A 22,790-nucleotide genomic window follows, 5' to 3' on the forward strand; every position below is an offset into this window, starting at 1 on the left:
CAGTGGTGCAATTTCGGCTCACTGTAGCCTCCACCTCCTGAGCTCAAGTGATTCTCCTACCTCAGCCTCCCGAGTAGCTGGGACTGCAGGTGCACACCACCACTCCTGGTTAATTTTTGTGTTTTTAGTGGAAACAGGGTTTTGCCATGTTGCCCAGGCTAGCTTTACTTTAAAAGGTTTTTGTTTGTTTTAAAATCTAGAATCAAATTAGGTTTCATCAAATAATTTTGGCATATTTGGACATAAATACATAGTTTTTCTATGTTAATTTTTTAATACAGTGACTGACATTAATAGAATTACTAATTTTGAATCGATATTTTCTTGAGATTAGCTGTACTTGTACTTGGTCATGGTGTTTAACAATAGTTGGTCTAGTTTATTTGATTGCTAGTCTTTTCAAAAACTAGTTTTTTGGCTTTATTGATCATCTCTAGTGTTTGGTATTTTATTCTTTTTTTAATTTTTCTGTATTCAACATCTTGAGTTGAAAGTTCTGTTGATGTATTTTCAATCTGCTTTTTGGTAAAGCGTGTTTTAAATTTTATTTTTATTTATTTATTTTTGAGACAGAGTCTCGCTCTGTCACTCAGGCTGGGGTGCAGTGTTGCGATCTTGGCTCACTGCAACCTCCGCCTCCCGGGTTCAAGCGATTCTTCTGCCTCAGCCTCCTAAGTAGCTGGGATTACAGGCGTACGCCACCACTCCCGGCTAATTTTGTGTATTTTTAGTTGAGACGGGGCTTCGCCATATTGGCCAGGCTGGTCTCAAACTCCTGACCTCAGGTGATCCACCCGCCTCAGCCTCCCAAAGTGCTGGGATTATAGGTGTGACCCACTGTGCCCGGCCTGAAATTTTATTTTTTAAATTAACATGAAGTAAAATTGACTCTTGGTATACACATGTTTATATTCTTCCAGCCACCATAATCAGGATACAGAGTCCTTTGATCACTCCCTAACCTCCTTTGTGTTACTACCCCCTTTGTAGTCATGCCTTCCCTCTACTCCCGAGCAACTACTGATCTGCTCTCTGTCACTGTGGTTTTTTCCTTTGCCAGAATGTCATATAAATGGAATTATGCAGTATGTAATATTTTGAGACTGGCATCTTTTGCTTACCATAATGCCTTTTTTTTTTTTTTTTGAGATGGAGCCTCGCACTGTCACCTGGGCTGGAGGGCAATGGCATGATCTCGGCTCACTGCAACCTCTGCCTTCTGGATTCACGTGAATCTCCTGCCTCAGCCTCCTGAGTAGCTGGGATTAAAGGCGCACACCACCACACCTAGCTAATTTTTTGTATTTTTAGTAGAGACGGGGTTTCACTATGTTAGCCAGACTGGTCTCGATCTCCTGACCTTGTGATTCGCCCACCTCAGCCTCCCAAAGTGCTGGGATTGCAGGCATAAGCCACTGCACCCGGCCCACCATAATGGCTTTAATATTCATTCATGTTGTTGCATATCAAAAGCTTGTTCTGTTTTATTGCTGAGTAATATTCCATTGTATGGATTATACCCATTGAAGGTCATTTCAGTTGTTTCCACTTTGGGGTGATTACAAATAGAGCTGCCGTGAGCATTCAGGTATAGGTTCTTGTGTGAACGAGTTTTCATTTTTCTAGGGTAAATACCTAGGAATGGGATTCCTGGGCAGTATGGGCAGTGGATGTTTTAACTTTATGGGAAACCACTGGCTGGGCGTGGTGGCTCACGCCTATAATCCCAGCACTTTGGGAGGCCAAGGCGGGCAGATCACGAGGTCAGGAGCTCAAGACCAGCCTGGCCAATATGGTCAAACCCTGTCTCTGCTAAAAATACAAAAAATTTAGCCAGGTGTGGTAGCATGTGCCTGTAGTCCCAGCTACTCAGGAGGCTGAGGCAGAAGAATCGCTTCAACCTGGGAGGTGGAGGCTGCAGTGAACCAAGATTGCGCCACTGCATTCCAGCCCCGGGGACAGAGTGAGACAACCGTTTCAAAAAAAAAGAAAAAAAGAGGCCAGGCGCAGTGGCTCACCCCTGTAATCCCAGCACTTTGGGAGGCCGAGGCAGGCAGATCACGAGGTCAGGAGATCGAGACCATCCTGGCTAACATGGTGAAACCCTGTCTCTACTAAAAATACAAAAAATTAGCCGGGCTTGGTGTCAGGCACCTGTAGTCCCAGCTACTTGGGAGGCTGAGGCAGGAGAATGGCGTGAACCGAGGAGTCGGAGCTTGCAGTGAGCCGAGATGACACCACTGCCAGCCCAGACGACAGAGCGAGACTCTGTCTCAGGAAAAAAAAAGAAAGCTACTGAACTGTTTCCCAGATTGGTTGTTTCACATTCCCACTAGCAATATGTGGAATTCCAGTTGCTCTACATACTCATCAGCACTTGGTTTTGTCAATATAGTTATTTTAATCATCCTAATAAGTATGTAGTGATATGTCATTTAGTGGTTCATCTAATGGCTAATGATAATAAACAACTTTCCGTGTGTTCGCCATTCATATATCCTCTTTTTTGAAGTGTCATTAAACAGACATTTTGAATGCATTGTTAAGATTTCTTGTTCAGGATTTAACTGTAGATTTTTCTTTTTGTTTTCTTTTCTTTGTTTTTTTGAGCCAGTCTTGCTCTGTCACCCAGGCTGGAGTGCAGTGGCACGATCTCGGCTCACTGCAACCTCTGCCTCCTGGGTTCAAGTGATTCTCATGCCTCAGCCTCCTGAGTAGCTGAGACTATAGGTGCGTGCCACCATTCCCCGGCTAATTTTTTTTTTTTTCTAGTAGAGATGAGGTTTCACCATGTTGGCCAGGCTGGTCTTGAACTCCTGACCTTAAGTAATCCACCCGCCTTGGCCTCCCAAAGTGCTGGGATTATAGGCATGAGCCACCATACCCGGCCTGGATTTATTTTCTTTATTAGATATAGAATTTTCAGGTTATCTGTTTGATTTTAGGTGAGTTAGTTATTTATTTTTTATTTATTTATTTTTTAAGACTAGCCAAGTGCAGTAGTGAAAAGAGGGGAAAGAGTTTGGGTGAGTTTTTATAGTTTGTATCTTTCAAGGAATTGGTCCATTTCATATAACTTACAGAATTTATGGGCATAGAGTTGTTTGTAGAATTCCCCTATTATTCTTTAAATGTCTACGGGGTCTTTAGTGATATCCCCCTTTTCCCTTTTCATTCTTGATATTGGTAAATTGTTTCTTCTCTTTTTTTTCTTTTTTTGCCATTCTTGCTGGCACTTTGTCTTTTTTTTTTTTTTTTTTTTAACTTAAAAAGTGTTTTTAGGGCTACAGGTGCATGCCACTGGCTGATTTTTTATTTTTATGGAGATGGGGGTCTCACTGTGTTGCATAGCCTTGTGTCAAACTCCTGACTTCAAGTGATCATCTCTTCTGGACCTCCCAAAGTGCTGAGATTACAAGTGTGAGCCAGGCCTTATTGTGTCAATTTAATGGATCTTTTCAATATTTTTGGTTTCATTTTCTATGTTTTATCTTTGTCAGTTACATTCCGCTCTTAATGTAGTTAAGATTTCTGTGGTTTTATTTTATTGTTTTTCTAATTTCAGAGATGATCATTTAGATTATTTATTTGAGACCTTTTTCATTTCTTTTTTTGCTATTTTTACTGTTATTCTTTTTTTTTTTTTTTTTTTTTTTTTTTGAGACAGAGTCTTGCTCTGTCACCCGGGCTGGAGTGCAGTGGCGCAGTCTTGGCTCGCTCCAACCTCCGCCTCCCAGGTTCAAGTGGTTCTCCTGCCTCAGCCTCCCAAGTAGCTGGGATTACAGTCATGCGCCACCACGCCCAGCTAATTTTTGCATTTTTAATAGAGACGGGATTTCATCGGGCTGGTCTCGAACTCCTGACCTCAAGTGATCCGCCCTCCTTGGCCTCCCAAAGTACTGGGATTAAAGGCGTGAGCCACCATGCCCAACCTTTTTTTTTTTGTTTTGGTATTTTATAAAGTTGATATATTAACAGTATATTGTATATATTTTGGGGATACATGTGATATTTTGATACATGTATACAATATGTAATGATGAAGTTAGGCTTAGTGATATATCTATCATCAAACCTTTATTTTTATGTCAGGAACATTATAATTCTCTTCTAGCTATTTTGAAATATGCAGTAAATTATTAACTAATTTCCTGACTGTACTATTGAATGCTAGAATTTATTCCTTCTATCTAACTGTATTTTTGTACCCATTAACCAACTATTTTTCATCCCCCGCTTCCTTTTCCAGCCTCTGGTAACCACCATTCTACTCTCCACCTCTGTGAGATCCACTTTTTTAGCTCTCACATATGAGTGAGAACATGCGATATTTGTCTGCCTATTCCTGGCTTATTTCACTTAATATAATGACCTCCATTTTCATTCATTTTACTGCAAGTGACAGGATTTCATTTGTTTTAATGGCTAAATAATATTCCATTGTTTATATATACCACATTTCTTAATTTTACTCATTTGTCCATTGATGGACACTTAGGTTGATTCCATATCTTGGCTGTTGTGAATAGTATTGCAGTGAACATGGGAATGCAGATATCTCTTTGATATACTGATTTCTTTCCTTTTGGATATGCCCAGCAGTCGAATTGCTGGATCATATGGTAGTTCTATTTTTACATTTTCCGAGACACCTCCATACTGTTTTCTATGATAGTTGTGCTACCTTATATTCCCACCAACAGTATATGAATGTTCGTCTTTCTCCAAATGCTGAAGAGTAACAAATCCTCTCCAGCATTTGTTACTTTTTGTCTTTTGGATAATAGCCATTCTAACTGAGGTGAGATGATTTCTCATTGCGGTTTTGATTTCTATTTCCCTAATGATGAGTGATATTGGACATTTTCCCCATATACCTGTTGGACATTTTTTTTCCAACTTTTATTTTAAGTTCTGGAGTACATGTGCAGGATGTGCAGGTTTGTTACATAGGTAAACGTGTGCCATGGTGGTTTACTGCACAGACCAACCTATCACCTAGGTATTAAGCCCAGCATCCATTAGCTGTTCTTCCTTATACTCTCCTTCCCCACAACTGACAGGCCCTAGTATATGTTGTTCCCCCTCTCCCATGTGTCCATGTGTTCTCGTCATTCAGCTCCCACTTACAAGTGAGAACATGGGGTATTTAGTTTTCTGTTCCTGTGTTAGTTTGCTGAGAGTAACAGCTTCCAGCTCCATCCATGTCCCTACAATGGATGTGATGTCATTCCTTTTTATGACTGCATAGTATTCCATGCTGTATATGTACCAGCTTTTCTTTATCCAGTCTACCATTGATGGGCATTTTGGTTGATTCCAAGTCCTTGCTATTGTGAATACTGCTGCAGTGAACATACGTGTGCACGTATCTTTATAATAGAATTATTTATATTCCTTTGGGTATATACCCAGTAATAGGATTACTGGGTCAAATGGTAGTTCTGCCTCTAGATCTTTGAGGAATCACCATGCTGTCTTCCACAATGCTTGAACTAATTTACACTCTCACCAATGATGTAAAAGCGTTCCTTTTTCTCTGCAACCTCACCAGCATCTGTTGTTTTTTGAGTTTTTAATTGCCATTCTGCTGGTGTGAGATAGTGTCTGATTGTGGTTTTGATTTGCATTTCTCTAATGATCAGTGATGTTGAGCTTTTTTTCATATGATGGCCCCACGAATGTCTTCTTATTTTTTTTTTTTTTTTTTCTGAGACGGAGTCTCACTCTGTCACCCAGGCTGGAGTGCGGTGGCACAATCTTGACTCACTGCAAGCTCCGCCTCCCAGGTTCATGCCATTCCCCTGCCTCAGCCTCCCGAGTAGCTGGGATTGGGACTACAGGCGCCTGCTACCACGCCCGGCTAATTTTTTTGTATTTTTAGTAGAGACAGGTTTCACCGTGTTAGCCAAGATGGTCTCAATCTCCTGACCTCGTGATCCGCCTGCCTCGGCCTCCCAGAGTGCTGGGATTACAGGCATGAGCCACCGCACCCGGCCGAATGTCTTCTTTTTAATAGGGTTGTTTTCTTATAAATTTGTTGAAGTTCCTCATAGACTCTGGATATTATACCTTTGCCAGATGGATATATTGCAAAAATTTTCTCCCATTCTGTAGGTTGTCCACTCTGATGATAGTTTCTTTTGCTGTGCAGAAGCTCTTTAATTTAATTAGATCCCATTTGTCAATTTTTACTTTTGTTGCAATTGCTTCTGGCATTTTTGTCATAAAATCTTTGCCCGTGCCTATGTCCTGAATGGTATTGCCTAGATTTTCTTCTAGGGTTTTTATAGGTTTGGGTTTTACATTTAGGTCCTTCATTCATCTTGTGTTAATTTTTGTATATGGTATAAGGAAGGGATCCAGTTTTAATTTTCTGCATATGGCTACCTGGTTCTCCCCAGCACCACTTATTAAATAGAGAATCCTTTCTCTATTGCTTGTTTTGTCAGGTTTGTCGAAGATTAGATGTTTGTAGGTGTGTGGTCTAACTTCTGGGTTCTCTATTCTGTTCATTGGTCTATGTGTCTGTCTTTGTACCAATTGCATGCTGTTTTGGTTACTGTAGCCTTGTGGTATGAAGTCGGGTAGCGTGATGCCTCCAGCTTTATTCTTTTTGCTTCGGACTGTCTTGGCTATTTGGGCTCTTTTTTCATTCAGTATGAATTTTCAAGTAGTTTCTTCTAATTCTGTGAAGAATGTCAATAGTGGTTTAATGGGAATAGCATTGAATCTGTAAATTAGCATTGAATCTGTAAATGCATGGCCATTTTCACGATATTGATTCTTTCTGTCCAGGAGCATGGAATATTTTTCCATTTGTTTGTGTCCTCTCTCATTTCCTTGAGCAGTGGTTTGTAGTTCTCCTTGAAGAGGTCCTTCATTTCCCTTGTTATCTGTATTCATAGGTATTACATTCTTTTTGTAGCAATTGTGAATGGGAGTTCATTCATGATATGGCTCTCTGCTTGTCTGTTGTCGGTGTAAAGAAATGCTTGTGATTTTTGCACATTGATTTTGTATCCTGAGACTTTGCTGAAGTTGCTTATCAGCCGAAGAAGCTTTTGGGTTGAGATGATGGGGTTTTCTATATATAGGATCATGTCATCTGAAAACAAAGATAATGTTACTTCCTCTCTCCCTGTTTGAATACCCTTTATTTCTTTCTCTTGCCTGGTTGCCCTGGCCAGAACTTCCAATGCTATGTTGAATAGGAATGGCGAGAGAGGGCATTCTTGTCTTGTGCCAGTTTTCAAGGGAAATGCTTCCATCTTTTGCCCATTCAGTATGATATTGGCTGTGGGTTTTTCATATATGGCTCTTATTATTTTGAGGTATGTTCCTTCAGTACCTAGATAATTGAGAGTTTTTAACATGAAGGGATGTTGAATTTTATCAAAGATATTTTCTGCATCTATTGAGATAATCATGTTTTTTACTTTAGTTCTGTTTATGTGATGAATTACATTTATTGATTTGCATATGTTGAACCAACTTTGCATCCCAGGGATGAAGCCAACCTGATGGTGGTGGATAAACTGCTGGATTCAGTTTGCTCATATTTTATTGAGGATTTTTGCATCAGTGTTCATCATGTATGTTGGCTTGAGATTTTCTTTTTCTTTTTTTTTTTCTTTTTTTCTTTTTTTTTTTTTTTTTTGAGACGGCGTCTCGCCCTGTCACCAGGCTGAAGTGCAGTGACGTGATCTTTGCTCACTGCAACCTCCGCTTCCTGGATTCAAGTGATTCTCCTGCCTCAACCTCTCGAATAGCTGGAACTACAGGTGCATACCACTACGCCCAGCTAATTCTTGTATTTTTAGTAGAGACGGGGTTTCACCGTGTTGGCCAGGATGGTCTCGATCTCTTGACCTCGTGGTCTGCCCGCCTCGGTCTCCCAAAGTGCTGGGATTGCAGGCATGAGCCACCGCAGCTGGCCGAAGTTTTCTTTTTTTGTTGTATCTCTGCCAGGTTTTGGTATTAAGATGATGCTAGCCTCATAAAATGAGTTAGGGAGGAGTCCCTTCTTTTCAATTTTTTGGAATAGTTTCAGTAGAAATGGCACCAGCTCTTCTTTGTACCTGTGGTGGAATTCAGCTATAAATCTCTCTGGTCCTGGGCTTTTTTTTGGTTGGTAGGCTATTTATTACTGCCTCAATTTCCAAACTCATTATTGGTCTATTCAGGGATTCAATTCCTTCCTAGTTCATTCTTGGGAGGGTGTATGTGTCCAGGAATTCGTCCATTTCTTCTAGATTTTCTAGTTTATGTGCATAGAGGTATTTATAGTATTCTCTGATGGTTGTTTGTATTTCTGTGGAGTCAGTGGCGATACCTCCCTTATCATTTCTGATTGTGTCTGTTTCTCTCTTTTTTTCTTCATTAGTCTAGCTAGTGGTCTATCTATTTTATTAAGTTTTTCAAAAAAGAAGCTCCCGGATTTGTTGATTTTTTTTTTTTTTTTTTTGAAGGGTTTTTTGTGTCTGTCTCCTTCAGTTCAGCTCTGATCTTGGTTATTTCTTGTCGTCTTCTAGCTTTGGGATTTGTTTGCTTTTGGTTCTGTAGTTCTTTTAGTTGTGAATTTTGAGATCTTTCTAGCTTCTTGATGTGGGCATTTAGTGCTATAAATTTCCTTCTTAACACTGGTTAGCTGCGTCCCAGAGATTCTCATACATTGTCTCTTTGTTCTCATTAGTTTCAAAGAACTTCTTGATTTCTGCCTTAATTTCGTTATTTACCCAGGAGTCATTCAGGAGCAGGTTGTTCAGTTTCCACGTAGTTGTGTGGTTTCGAGTGAATTTCTTAGTTTTGAATTCTAATTTTATTGTGCTGTGGTCTGAGAGACTGTTATGATTTCAGTTCTTTTGCGTTTGCTGAGGAGTGTTTTACCTCCGATTAAGTGATCAATTTTAAAGTGCCAGGTGGTGATGAGAAGAATGTATATTTTGTTGTTTTTGGGTGGAGAGTTCTGTAGATATCTATCAGGTCCACTTGATCCAAAGCTGAGTTCAGGTTCTGAATATCTTTGTTAATTTTCTGTCTAGATGGTCTGTCTAATATCGTCAGTGGGGTATTAAAGTCTCCCACTATTATTGTGTGGGAGTCTAAGTTTCTTTGTAGGTCTCTACGAATTTGCTTTATGAATCTGGGTGCTCCTATATTGGGTACATACATATTTAGGATAGTTAGGTCTTCTTGTGGAATTGAACCCTTTACCATTATGTAATGCCCTTCTTTGTCATTTTTGATCTTTGTTGGTTTAAAGTCTGTTTTGTCAGAAACTAGGATTGTGACCCCTGCTGTTTTCTGTTTTTCATTTGCTTGGTAAATTTCCCTCCATCCCTTCGTTTTGAGCTTATGTGTGTCTGCACTTAAGATGGGTCTCCTGAAGACAGCATACTGATGGGTCTTGACTCTATCCAGCTTGCCATTCTGTGTCTTTTAATTAGGGCATTTAGCCCATTTACATTTAAGGTTAATATTGTTATGTGTGAATTTAATCCTGTCATCATGATGGTAGCTGGTTATTTTGTAGACTTGTTTATATGGTTGCTTCATAGTGTCACTGGTCTGTGTACTTCAGTGTGTTTTTATACTGGCTGGTCACGGTTTTTCCTTCCTATATTTAGTACTTCCTTTAGGAGCTCCTGTTGGCCATTTCTATGTCTTTTTTGGAGAAATGTCTGTTCTGGTATTTCGCCCATTTTTAAATTGGATTATTTGTTTTTTGCTATTGAGTTCCTTATATATTTTAGTTATTAATCGCTTGTCAGATGGATAGTTTGCAGATATTTTCTCCCATTCTGTGGGTTGTCTCTGCACTTTGTTGATGGTTTCCTTTGCTGTACAGAAGCTTTTTAGCTTAATGTAATTATATTTGTGTATTTTTGCATTTGTTGCCTGTGCTTTTGAGTTCTTACTCCAAAACAATCTTTGCCCAGACCAATGTCCTATAGCATTTCCCCAGTATTTTCTTGTAGTAGTTTCATAGTTTCAGGTCTTACATTTAAGTCTTTAATCCATTTTCAATTGATTTTTTTGTACATGGCGAGAGATAAAGGTCTAGTTTCATTCTTTTGCATATGGGTATTCGGTTTTCCCAACACCATTTATTAAAGAGACTGTTCTTTCCCCAATGAATGTTCTTGGTGCCTTCGTGGAAAGTGAGTGGACTATAAGTGGGTGGATTTATTTCTGGATTCTCTATGCTGTTCCATTGGCCCATGTATCTGTTTTTGTGCCAGTACCATGCTGTTTTGGTTACTGTAGCTTTGTAATATAATTTGAAATCAGGTAGTATGAGGCTTCCAGCTTTGTTCTTACTGCTCAGGATTGCTTTGGTTATTTGGCATCTTTTGCGATTTTATGTGAATTTTAGGATTGCTTTTTCTATTTCTGTGAAGACTGTCATTGGTATTTTGTTAGGGATTGCATGGAATCTATAGATCGTTTTTGGGTAGTATAGACATTTTAGCAATATTAGTTCTTCCAATCCATGTGCATATGATATCTTTCCATTTTTTGTGTGTCTCCTTCAATTTTTTTCATCAGTGTTTTGTAGTTTTCCTTGTAGAGATCTTGCAATTATTTGGTTAAATTTATTCGCAAGTATTTTAAGTTTTTTGTAGCTGTTGTAAAGGGGATTGCTTTTTTTAGTATTTTTTAGATCGTTCACTGTTAGCACATGTAAATGCTACTGATTTTTGTATGTTGATTTTGTATCCTGCAACTTTACTGAGGTGGTGGTGGTGGTGTTGTTGTTGTTGTTGTTGTTTTTGAGACAGAGTCTCGTTCTGTCACCCAGGCTGGAGTTCAGTGGCATGATCTCAGCTCACTGCAACCTTTGTCCCCCAGACTCAAGTGATCCTTTCACCTCAGCCACCCAAGTAGCTGGGACTGCAGGCGCCTGCCGCCATACCCAGCTAATTTTTGCATTTTTAGTAGAGATGAGGTTTTACCATGTTGCCCAGGTTGGTCTCAAACTCCTGAGCTCAAGCTGTCTGCCCGTCTCAGCCTCCCAAAGTGCTGGGATTACAGGCACGAGCCACTGCACCCAGCCATCTTTACTAAATTTGTTTATCAGTTCTTTTATTTTTATTTTTTGAGATGGAGTCTTGCTCTGTCACCTAGGCTGGAGTGCAGTGGCACAATCTCGGCTCACTGCAACCTCCGCCTCCTGGGTTCAAGCGATTCTCCTGCCTCAGCCTCCAAGTAACTGGGATTACAGGTGCCCGCCATCACACCCAGCTAATTTTTTGTATTTTTAGTAGAGATGGGGTTTCGCCATATTGGCCAGAGTGATCTCGAACTCCTGACCTCAGGTGTTGGCCTTCCAAAGTGCTGGGATTACAGGCGTGAGCCACCGCACCTGGCCAGGCCTGTAGTTTTGTTATATTTTTTTCTGGTTTTGGTATCAGGATAATGCTGGCCTCATAGAATGAGTTTTGTGGAAGTATTCCCTCCTCTTCAGTTTTTTGAGTTAAGGTAGAATTGTTGTTTTAATGTTTGGTAGAATTCAGCAGTGAATCCATCAGGTTCTGGGCATTTATTTGATGGGAGACTTCTTATTATTGCTTCAGTCTCATTACTTCTTGTCTGTTTAGGTTTTCTGTTTCCTCATGGTTCAAGCATGGTAGGTTATATGTGTCCAAGGATTTATCCATTTCTTCCCAGTTTCCAATTTGTTGGTGTATAGTAGTTCATAGTAGTCTCTACCTTTGTATTTCTGTGATACCAGTTGTAATGATTCCTTTCTCATGAGATATTTTTAATTTCTAATGTAAACATTTAGCACTTTAAATTTCCCTCTAAGCAGAGCTTTCTTTGCATCCCCCAAGTTTTATTTTGCAATTTCATTTTTATTAATGGAAATATTTTCTGTTTTCCTGTGGGATCTCCTCTTTGACCCATGTTTATTTAAAAGTATGTTTAATTTTTATGTGTTAGAGGTATTCCAGTTATCTTTCTGTTGCTGCTTTTTGTTCTATTTGTTGAGGCATCATTCTTCTGGTTTCCTTTTGTTCTTTGTCAGTGGTTTCCTTTTGCTCTTTCAGCCTAGTTGATTTAAAGTCTTTGTATGGTAAATACAATGTCAGAGCTTCCTTAGGGACAGTTTTTGTCAGTTTCTTTTTTTTTTCCTGTAAATGGGCCATACTTCCCTTTTCGTTGCATGCCTCGTGATTTTTTTTTGTTGGAAACTGGAAATTTTGAATATCATAATGTGGTTTACTCTGGAAGTCAAATTTTCCTTCCTCAGTTTGCTTTTGTTGCTTGTTATGAACTACAGTCATCTATTATTTTAGTGACTTTTCCCAACTACTTTTTACAAAGATTGTATTCGTTATTGTGCAGTTACTGAGTCTCCATTCCTTAGCCTCATTAGTAAGCTGAGACTTTCTGATAGAGATTTCCTGACAACTTTGTTTGTTTGGCAGGCAGGAGTACAGTGGCACAATCTTGGCTCACTGCAACCTCCACCTCCCGGGTTCAAGCAAGTCTCGTGCCTCAGCCTCCCGAGTAGCTATGATTACAGGCATGTGTACCATGTGTGGCTAATTTTTGTATTTTTAGTAGAGACGGGTTTGCCATGTTGGCGAGGCTGGTCTCGAACTCCTGACCTCAAATGATCCGCCTGCATCTGGAGTTTCTTAAAGACATGATTTTAGCAGCCTTTTTATTTGTTAATCACCCCCTTTCTTGTTGTGAGATTTTTATTGGACTCCAGAGTTCCATAAAAGTTGTTCTCACAGTTTTTGCCAGGTTGATGGTTGTTTCAGTGGAGGGACAAATCCTTTTAGCTCCCTATTACTCCATTATCAGTGATGTCACTCCTCCCTCCCTGCACCCTCTTCATGTGTGTGTGTGTGCATGTGTGTGTGTGCATGCGTGCACGTGCATGTTCATTTTTTTTGTAAAAAACACATACCATTAAATTTGTCATTTTTCCATTATTTACCTTTAAGCTCTGTTAGACTTGACAAATTTACCATCTTAATCATTTTAAAGTGTACAGTTCAGTACTATTAAGTATATTCACAATGTTGTGCAACAGATCTCTATAACTTTTTCATCTTGCAACACTTAAACTGTATACCCCTAAACACTAATTCCTCCCCCTAGCCATTGGTCATCACCTTCTACTTTCTTTCTTTTCTTTTCTTTTCTTTTTTTTTTTGAGACAGAGTTTTTGCTCTTGTTGCCTAGGCTGGAGTGCAGTGGCATGATGTTGGCTCACTGCACCCTCTGCCTCCGAGGTTCAAGTGATTCTCCTATGTCAGCCTCTTGAGTAGCTGGGATTACAGGTGCGTGCCACCACGCCCAGCTACTTTTTTGTATTTTTAATAGAGACAGAGTTTCATTATGTTGGCCAGGCTGGTCTCGAACTTGTGACCTCAGGTGATCCACCTGCCTCAGCCTCCCAGAGTGCAGGGATTACAGGCATGAGCCACTGCGCCCGACCTCTACTTTCTATTTCTATGATTTTGACACCTTTAGATACTTTGTAAGAGTGGAATTGTATAGCATTTGTTCTGGCCTTTTTTTCTTAGCATAATATCTTCCATGTTCATCCATGTTGTGGTATGTGATAGATTTCCTTTTTTTAAGGCTGCATAATAACTGCTGTGTGTACACACCATATTTTATTTTTCCTTTTTTTAAATTATACATTTCTGGGATACATGTGCAGAACGTGCAGGTTTGTTACATAGGTATACATGTGCCATAGTGGTTTGCTGCACCCATCAACCCGTCATCTACATTAGGTATTTCTCCTAATGCTATCCCTCCCCTAGCCCCCTTCCCCCTCACAGGCCCCACTGTGTGATGTTTCCCTCCCTGTTTTCATGTGTTCTCATTGTTCAACTCACTTATGAATGAGAACATGCGGTGTTTGGTTTTCTGTCCTGTGTTAGTTTGCTGAGAATGATGGTTTCCAACTTCGTCCATGTCCCTGCAAAGGACATGAACTCATTCTTTTTATGGCTGCAAAGTATTCCATGGTATATGTGTGCCACATTTCCTCTATCCAGTCTATCAGTGATGGGCATTTGGGTTGGTTCCAAGTCTTTGCTATTGTGAACAGTGCCGCAATAAACATACCTGTGCATGTGTCTTTATAGTAGAATGATTTATAATCCTCTGGGTATATACCCAGTAATGGGATTGCTGGGTCAAATGGTATTTCTCGTTCTAGATCCCTGAGGAATCACCACACTGTCTTCCACAGTGGTTGAACTAATTTACACTCCCACCAACAGTGTAAAAGCATTCCTATTTCTCCACATCCTCTCCAGCATCTGTTGTTTCCTGACTTTTTAATGATCATCATTCTAACTGGCATGAGATGGTATCTCATTGTGGTTTTGATTTGCATTTCTCTAATGACCAGTGATGATGAGTATTTTTTCATATGTTTGTTGGCTGCATAAATGTCTTCTTTTGAGAAGTGTCTGTTCATATCCTTCACCCACTTTTTGATGGGATTGTTTGTTTTTTTCAGCCCAGGTGATCTTTTTGTTCCCTTTGTGTGCATTAAGTATGTACTGTTTATTTCTTCATTCACTTAGTAAACAGTTACTGAGAACTTATGCTTCATTGTGTTAGTAGGCTCCCTTAATTTGAAATAAATAATACATATTCCTGCCCTCATGGTAAATTGGAGGCAACAGATTTACTAATCAGCTCTTAAATACCATATAACAGCTTCAGTAGAGGGATGCACAGGATGCTATGGAGAGCCAAGTAGGAGGCATCTCAATCAGATTAGGAGAGGGAGGGAAGAGTTCTTGTGGAAAGTAAATCTAAAGCTGAATTTTGAAGGGTGAGTAAGTAAAGTAACTCATGAAGTTATTCACTAAATGGATGTTGGGTGAATGAATCAGAATTAGGTGAATCTAGGAGAGGACATTTACCTCAAGGATGCAAAGTAGAAGGGCATGAAATGTATGTGGTACATTCAGAGACTCTTGGAGTTGAGTATGGATTAAGTAATAGGTACATTTGTAGGGGAAGGGTAGGAGCTGGAGTAGGTGTCATTCTGTCTTCACCCTTTGGATAAAATCTCATTTTACCCTGTTTTCCCCTCTCCCTGCAGTCTATCCTTCTCTGGAGTCTGATGATGATGACCCTGCTTTGAAATCTCGGCCCAAGAAAAAGAAGAATTCAGATGATGCTCCATGGAGTCCTAAAGGTAATCTCGTATTCTGTCTCTTAAACTCTATAGGCATGGTCAGGAGAAAATAGACAAGGTAGGAGGGATATTTAATATCAGAAGACCTGATTCAGTCACTCATTTGTTTATTCAGCAAACATTTGTTGAGTGTCTGCTGTGTGTCAGGCACTGTGTTAGGATCTGGAGCTAAAATGACTAATAAGACACAGAGTTTATGTAATTAGTCCAATAAAATCAGAGGTAATGGAGCATGTTGCATTTGATATTATATGATTTGAGATGAAAGGAAGACCTTGAACAGATTTTAGCAAGCAGTCTGAGGCTTCTGAGAACATTCCGATACCATCATCCCAGTGCTCTGGTAGTTTTGTTGTCAAGGAGGGAAATTCTGTTGACTGTTGAGCTCTATAAGGCCCAAGATTATCCCCTATACTGAGAGGCCATCTCTGAGGAGGGAAGAATGACCACTGAGTTGAACATGGAGTTTAGAGGATAATGGAAGAATTTTCTTCATCTCCTTGGCTGGATAGTATTCACACTGAGGATGCATCTTCAGTTAGTTTTTGCTGCTAAACAGTCTGCCCAAAACTTAGTGGCTTAAAATAACAGTTAATAATTTTTCATGGTTCTGTAGGTTGGCTGAGCTGTTCTTCTAGTCTAGGCCAGCTTCCCTGGGGCTGAATGGTCTCAAAAGTTCTCCTTCAGGTGTCTCAGACCTACTTAGATGGCCAAGGCTTCTCTCTACATGGTCTTTAGTCTACCAAGCTTTTCCACAAGGTGGCAGAAAGGTTTCTAGCAGCAAGAGAGGACAAGGCCCAATGTGCAAGCACTTTTTAAGCCTTTGCTTAAGTCATGTTTACTGTTGTCCCATTGGCTAAAACAAGTTACGTGGCCAAGCCTTGATCCCATGGTTGGGAAATAGATTGCACCTTTTGAGAGAAGAACTGCAAAGTCACATTGCAAAGTATGCATACAAGGATACATGAGCACACTGAGGGCCATTACTGCAACAGTCTGCCATAGAGGTCATTGAGATTTCAGTACCTGTGGTTCCCCAGCAGATAAAGGGCTTGCTCTTCTCACCCTGCCTTATTTAGACTTTTTGGTGTTTGCTTGAGGTCGAGGGGGTGACGTAGGGGTAGCAGGGCATTCCGCAGAAGTGTTACGTTAGTGAGTTAATCAGTAAATGTTTCTTTTTTAAAAAAAAATTGGGGCCGGGTGTGATGGCTCACACCTGTAATACCAGCACTTTGGGAGGCTGAGGCGGGCAGATCACCTGAGGTCAGGACCAGCCTGACCAACATGGCGAAACGTCGTCTCTACTAAAAATACAAAATCAACCGGGAATGGTGGCAGGCGCCTGTAATCCCAGCTAGTTGGGAGGCAGAGGTAGGAAAATTGCTTGAATCCAGGAGGCCAAGGTTGCAGTGAGCTGAGATTGCACCATTGCACTCCAGCCTGGGCAACAAGTGCGAAACTCCGTCTCGGGAAAAAAAAAAAAATTTGGCTAGGTGCAGTGTGGCTCATGCCTTTAATCCCAGCATTTTGGGAGGCTGAGGCGGGTGGATCACTTGAGGTCAGGAGTTTGAGACCAGCCTGGCCAACATGGTAAAACCCCATCTCTACTAAAAATACAAAAATCAACTGCATGTGGTGGCACGCGCGTTTAGTCCCAGCTACTTGAGAGGCTGAGGCACGAGAATTGCTTGAACCTCGGAAAGCAGAGGTTGCAGTGAGCTGAGACCATGCCACTGCACTCCAGCCTGGGCAACAGAGCGAGACTCCATCTCAAAAAACAAAAAAAGAAAGAAAACTTAGGCCTATTTTTAAATTTTATTTTCTCCTATCATTTCCAGGTTTATTTTTCCTGTCAAAGTAAATTTTTCTGGTTAGCACAGTAGAAAATTTAGAAAATATTGAAAATAAAGGGAATTATAAAGAAGGAACCACCCATGAGTCCGCCACCCAGAAGCAACCAATGTTAACATTTTGACATGTTTCTTTATAGTCTTTTCCCTATACATTTTTTAATTTTTATGGTTTAAATCACATGTGTATACAATTTTTTTAAATTTATTTTTTTATTTTTTTGAAACGGAGTCTAGCTCTGTCCCAGGCTAGAGTGCAGTGGCGGGATCTTGGCTCACTGCAATCTCCGCCTCCCGGGTTCAAGCTATTCTCCTGCCTCAGCCTCCCAAGTAGCTGGGATTACAGGCGGGTGCCACCATGCCTAAGTTTTATATTTTTAGTAGAGACGGGGTTTCACCATGTTGGCCAGGCTGGTCTTGAACTCCTGACCTCGTGATCTGCCCGCCTCAGCCTCCCAAAGTGCTAGGATTACAGGTATGAGCCACCACGCCCGGCCACATGTATACAATTATGCACCCTACTTTAAAATTTTGTTTGGGCTTTTGATCAAAGTAGTGGGTGTAGCATATCAAAAAGTGTAGAGAAATTAGGCCAGGTGCGGTGGCTCACACCTGTAATCCCAGCACTTTGGGAGGCCGAGGCGGGTGGGTCACGAGGTCAGGAGATCGAGACCATCCTGGCTAACACGGTGAAACCCTGTCTCTACTAAAAATACAAAAACTTAGCTGGGCGTGGTGGCAGGCGCCTGTAGTCCCAGCTACTTGGGAGGCTGAGGCAGGAGAATGGCGTGAACCTGGGAGGTGGAGCTTGCAGTGAGCTGAGATCGTGCCACTGCACTCCAGCCTGGGCAACAGAGCGAGACTCTGTCTCACACACACACACACACACACACACACACACACACACACACAAAAGTATAGAGAAATTTAGGAGGAAAAGCAATGTTCTTCTGCTCTACTTTCCCCACCTTCAATACCATTCCCAAGAGAAAATCTCATAGTTTTCGTTTCCTGGTAGATGCCTCCAAAACTCAAGTATGCCACCCTTTCTTGATTTATGAAGTCTGTTTCTCCTTTAATCAACTTACGTCATTCCCTGTCTTTTTTTTTTTTTTTCCAGACAGAATCTCGCTCTGTGGCCCAGGCTGGAGTGCAGTGGTGCAATCTTGGCTCACTGCAACCTCCACCTCCTGGATTCAAGCGATTCTCATACCTCAGCCTCCAAAGTAGCTGGGACTATAGGCGTGCATCACTGCACCCAGCTAATTTTTTTGTATTTTTAGTAGAGATGGGGTTTTGCCATAGGCTGGTCTCGAACTCCTGACCTCACGTGATCCACCTGCCTTGGCCTCCCAAAGTGCTGTGATTACAGGCCGTCAATTTCTCTTGATTACCTACTTTGTAAGATATAGTTGTTGGTGACCCTACATCCATAGGGTCCTTTTGTAACCTTCTGTGAACCATTTTTTCCCTTGTGGGAAGTAAATCTAAAGCTGAATTTTGAAGGGTGAATTAGTAAAGTAACTCATGAAGTTATTCACTAAATGGATGTTGGGTGAATGAATCAGAATTAGGTGAATCTAGGAGAAGGACATTTGCCGCAAGGATGCAAAGTAGAAGGGCATGAAATGTATGTGGTACATTCAGAGACTCTTGGAGTTGAGTATGGATTAAGTAAAAGGTACATTTGTAGGGGAGGGGTACATTCCCTTTTGTAACCTGCTGTGAACCATAATTTTTTGTTTATGCTATCAAGGTTATTAACATATACATTGTTGTTACTACTCTACATTGACTAGAAATTAACTGTAAATATCGAAAACCAATAGAAATATCTGGCCTTTTAAGTTAATATTATATCATAAGCATGTTCCTATGCCATTGTTTTTTTTTTTTTTTTTTTTTTTTTTTTTTTTTTTGAGACGGAGTCTTGCTCTGTCCCCCAGGCTGGAGTGCAGTGGCGCAATCTCGGCTCACTGCAAGCTCCGCCTCCCGGGTTCATGCCATTCTCCTGCCTCAGACTCCCGAGTAGCTGGGACTATAGGCGTCCGCCACCACGCCCGGCTAATTTTTTTTTTTTTTTTTTTGTATTTTTAGTAGAGACGGGGTTTCACCGTGTTAGCCAGGATGGTCTCGATCTTCTGACCTTGTGATCCGCCCGCCTCGGCCTCCCAAAGTGCTGGGATTACAAGCTTGAGCCACCGCGCCCGGCCGCCATTGTTTATAAATAATATTTTTTATTTTTTTTTTTATTTTTTTTTTATTATACTTTAGGGTTTTAGGGTACATGTGCACAATGTGCAGGTTTGTTACATATGTATCCATGTGCCATGTTGATTTCCTGCACCCATTAACTCGTCATTTAGCATTAGGTGTATCTCCTAATGCATAAATAATATTTTTAATGGCTACAAGATATCAGTTCCATGGTATACCTAATGTATATGTAATTTCTAACATATAGACTATTTTCAAGTTTTTACAATTAGTACATTTGGAGTGAATATCTTTATATGTAAATGTTTATATCTCTGATTATTTACTTAGGATGGATCACCATGAAACCTTAGAGGGGCCAAAGTATGTGAGGTTATACAATGAAAAGTTTCCTTCCCAGTCCTGTTACATAGCCTTCTACTTCCCCACCTGGAGTCAACTAGTGTTATCAGCCTTTTTTTTCTTTTTCTTTTTTTTTTTTTTTTTTTGAGAAGGAGTCTTGCTCTGTCGCCCAGGCTGGAGTGCACTGGCACGATCTCTGCTCACTGCAAGCTCCGCCTCCCAGGTTCACGCCATTCTCCTGCCTCAGCCTCCCAAGTAGCTGGACTACAGGCACCCGCCACCACGCCCGGCTAATTTTTGTACTTTTAGTAGAGATGGGGTTCACCGTGTTAGCCAGGATGGTCTCAATCTCCTGACCTCGTGATCCGCCCGCCTCGGCCTCCCAAAGTGTTGGAATTACAGGCGTGAGCCACTGCGCCCAGCCATCAGTTTTTTAATTTATCTTCTCAGAGACAGTTTGTGCATATACAAGCAAATGCATTATATGTTTTCTTACCTCCCCCCTTTTTTTTCACTCAATTGGAAACATACACTGCTATGTGCTTTGCTTTTCTCTCTTAAGAATACATCTGGGCTGGGCACGGTGGCTCACACCTGTAATCCCAACACTTTGGGAGGCCAGGGTGAGCGGATCAAGAGGTCAGGAGATGCAGACCATCCTGGCCAACATGGTGAAACCCCGTCTCTACTAAAAATACAAAAATTAGCTGGGCATGGTGGCGCACGCCTGTAGTTCCAGCTACTCAGGAGGCTGAGGCAGGAGAATTGCTTGAACCCGGGAGGTGGAGGTTGCAGTGAGCCGAGATTTTACCACTGCACTCCAACCTGGGCGACAGAGCAAGACTTCATCTCAAAAAAAAATAGTTCTTGATACTTATTGCAGAAGTGTTTTCCAGAAAAGTTGTACCAATTTACACTTCCATCAGCAGTGCTTGTTTATGAAATGTATGCAGGCATTGAACACACCAGTTAGGAGTAGTATTTGATTATGAGTAATGTCTCAAGCATCCTTAGTGAGTGCTTGTTCTCTCAGAGTCACAAGATGGCTACTTCACCTCCAGCATTGGGGTCTGGGCTGCAGTCAGGAAGACAGAGAAAAGCAAAAGGAAAAAGGGACAGGCATGCTGAGCACTGAGCATTCCCTCTCCCCAAGGAGTTTTAAGTTCCACATTTTTTATACATCTCTTTGGCTGAAATTGTGTCAGATAGCCAAGACTATCAGCCAAAGATGCCAGGTGATATAGTTTTTTTTTTTTTTTTTTTTTTTTTTTTTTTTTTGAGACGGAGTCTCGCTCTGTCACCCAGGCTGGAGTGCAGTGGCACGATCTCGGCTCACTGCAGGCTCCGCCCTCCGGGGGTTCACGCCATTCTCCCGCCTCAGCCTCCCGCGTAGCTGGGACTACAGGCGCCTGCCACCTCGCCCGGCTTAATTTTTTGTATTTTTAGTAGAGACGGGGTTTCACCGTGTTAGCCAGGATGGTCTCGATCTCCTGACCTTGTGATCCACCCGCCTCGGCCTCCCAAAGTGCTGGGATTACAGGCGTGAGCCACCGTGCCCGGCCGATATAGTTTTTATCTAGGCATATTGCTGTCCCACAAAATCAGTGTTTTTGTTAGTAAGCAGGAAAGAGAGAATGACATTTGGTTGAGAATGAGTAGTCTGTACCATGAGGGTTTTTTTTGTTTGTTTGTTTTTGAAACAGTCGCGGTCTGTCACCCAGGCTGGAGTGTAATGGCATGATCTTGGCTCACTGCAACCTCTGCCTCCCAGGTTCAAGCAATTCTCCTGCCTCAGCCTCCCAAGTAGCTGGGATTACAGGCACCTGCCACCACGCCCAGCTAATTTTTTTTGTTGTTTGTTTGTTTTGTTTGTTTTTTGAGACAGAGTCTCGCTGTGTCACCAGACTGGAGTGCAGTGGCGAGATCTTGGCCCACTGCAACCTCCGCCTCCTGGGTTAAAGCAATTCTCCTGCTTCAGCCTCCTGAGTAGCTGGGACTACAGGCACGCACCACCACACCCAGCTAATTTTTTTTTTTGTATTTTTAGTAGAGATGGTGTTTCACTATGTTGGCCAAGATGGTCTCGATCTCTTGTCCTCGTGAGCTGCCCACGTCGGCCTCCCAAAGTGCTGGGATTACAGGCACGAGCCACCGCGCCTGGCCAGTTTTTTGTATTTTTAGTAGAGACAGGGTTTCGCCATGTTGGCCAGGTTGTTCTCGAACTCCTGACCTCCGGTGATCCACCTCGGCCTCCCAAAATGTTGGGATTACAGGTGTGAGCCACCACACCCGGCTTCTACCATGAGTTTTTGATCCTTGGTAATTCATAAGCAAACAGCAGTATCTCATTGATTTAATTTACTTTTTTTTTGATTAAGCATATCCTCTATGTTTTATTAGCATCAGAATTTCTTCCATTGTAAATTTTGTTTACATCCTTTGCCCACTTATCCATGTGGTTCTTCAAGGTTTTCGAGTTGCCCATTTTATATAGTAAGGGAATAGTCATCCTTTGTTTCATACACACACACACACATTTTATACTTATAATGTGCTTGTACTTCTTCCTCATTTTACATGGAAAATCTGAATATTTCAGTATCAAGTGTTGATCGTTTGTTTGCATATTCAGAGAGTAGATAATTAACACCCTTGTATTTTTTAAGCATAATTTTAAAATATCTAATGTATTGATCTACAAAGAATTGCTTAATATATGGTACTGAGCAGAAGATATAAATTGGTATTCCCCCCAAAAAGATAACTGTTGGTGCTAGAATCATATTCCCACTAAGCTGAAAATGCTTTCTTTGCCATGTGTACTGACTCATACATATCATGGGTTGTTTGAGGCACATCCATTTTGTACCATCGAAGTTCTGTCTGCTCTTGTGCTGGTATTTCACTTATTCACTACCTATTTATGACTTAGAAAAACTGCAGACTTTTTTATTTTGAGGCAGAGTCTCACTCTGTTGCCCAGGCTGGAGTGTAGTGGCGTGATCTCTGCTCACTACAACCTCCGCCTCCCAGGTTCAAGCGATTCTCCTGCCTCAGCCTCCCAAGAAGCTGGGATTAAAAGCACCCACCACCACCACGCCTGGCTAATTTTTGTATTTTTAGTAGAGATGGGATTTTACCATGTTGGCTAGGCTGGTCTCAAACTCCTGACCTCAAGTGATTAGCCCGCC

General features: G+C 41.3%; 1 protein-coding gene across 2 annotated transcripts in view; it reads left to right on the top strand.

Moving 5' to 3' along the window:
- PHF8 (PHD finger protein 8) overlaps positions 1-22,790 on the top strand; it is a 106,566-nt gene that overhangs the window by 64,220 nt on the left and 19,556 nt on the right. For both annotated transcript variants that reach the window (XM_030806927.1, XM_012499107.2), the window contains one exon: positions 15,095-15,190. In XM_030806927.1, coding sequence (XP_030662787.1) covers positions 15,095-15,190 — 96 coding nt within the window. The remainder of the gene's footprint in view (positions 1-15,094; positions 15,191-22,790) is intronic.

Source organism: Nomascus leucogenys, chromosome X (genome assembly GCF_006542625.1).
Source record: "Nomascus leucogenys isolate Asia chromosome X, Asia_NLE_v1, whole genome shotgun sequence".
NCBI classification, from domain to species: domain Eukaryota; kingdom Metazoa; phylum Chordata; class Mammalia; order Primates; family Hylobatidae; genus Nomascus; species Nomascus leucogenys.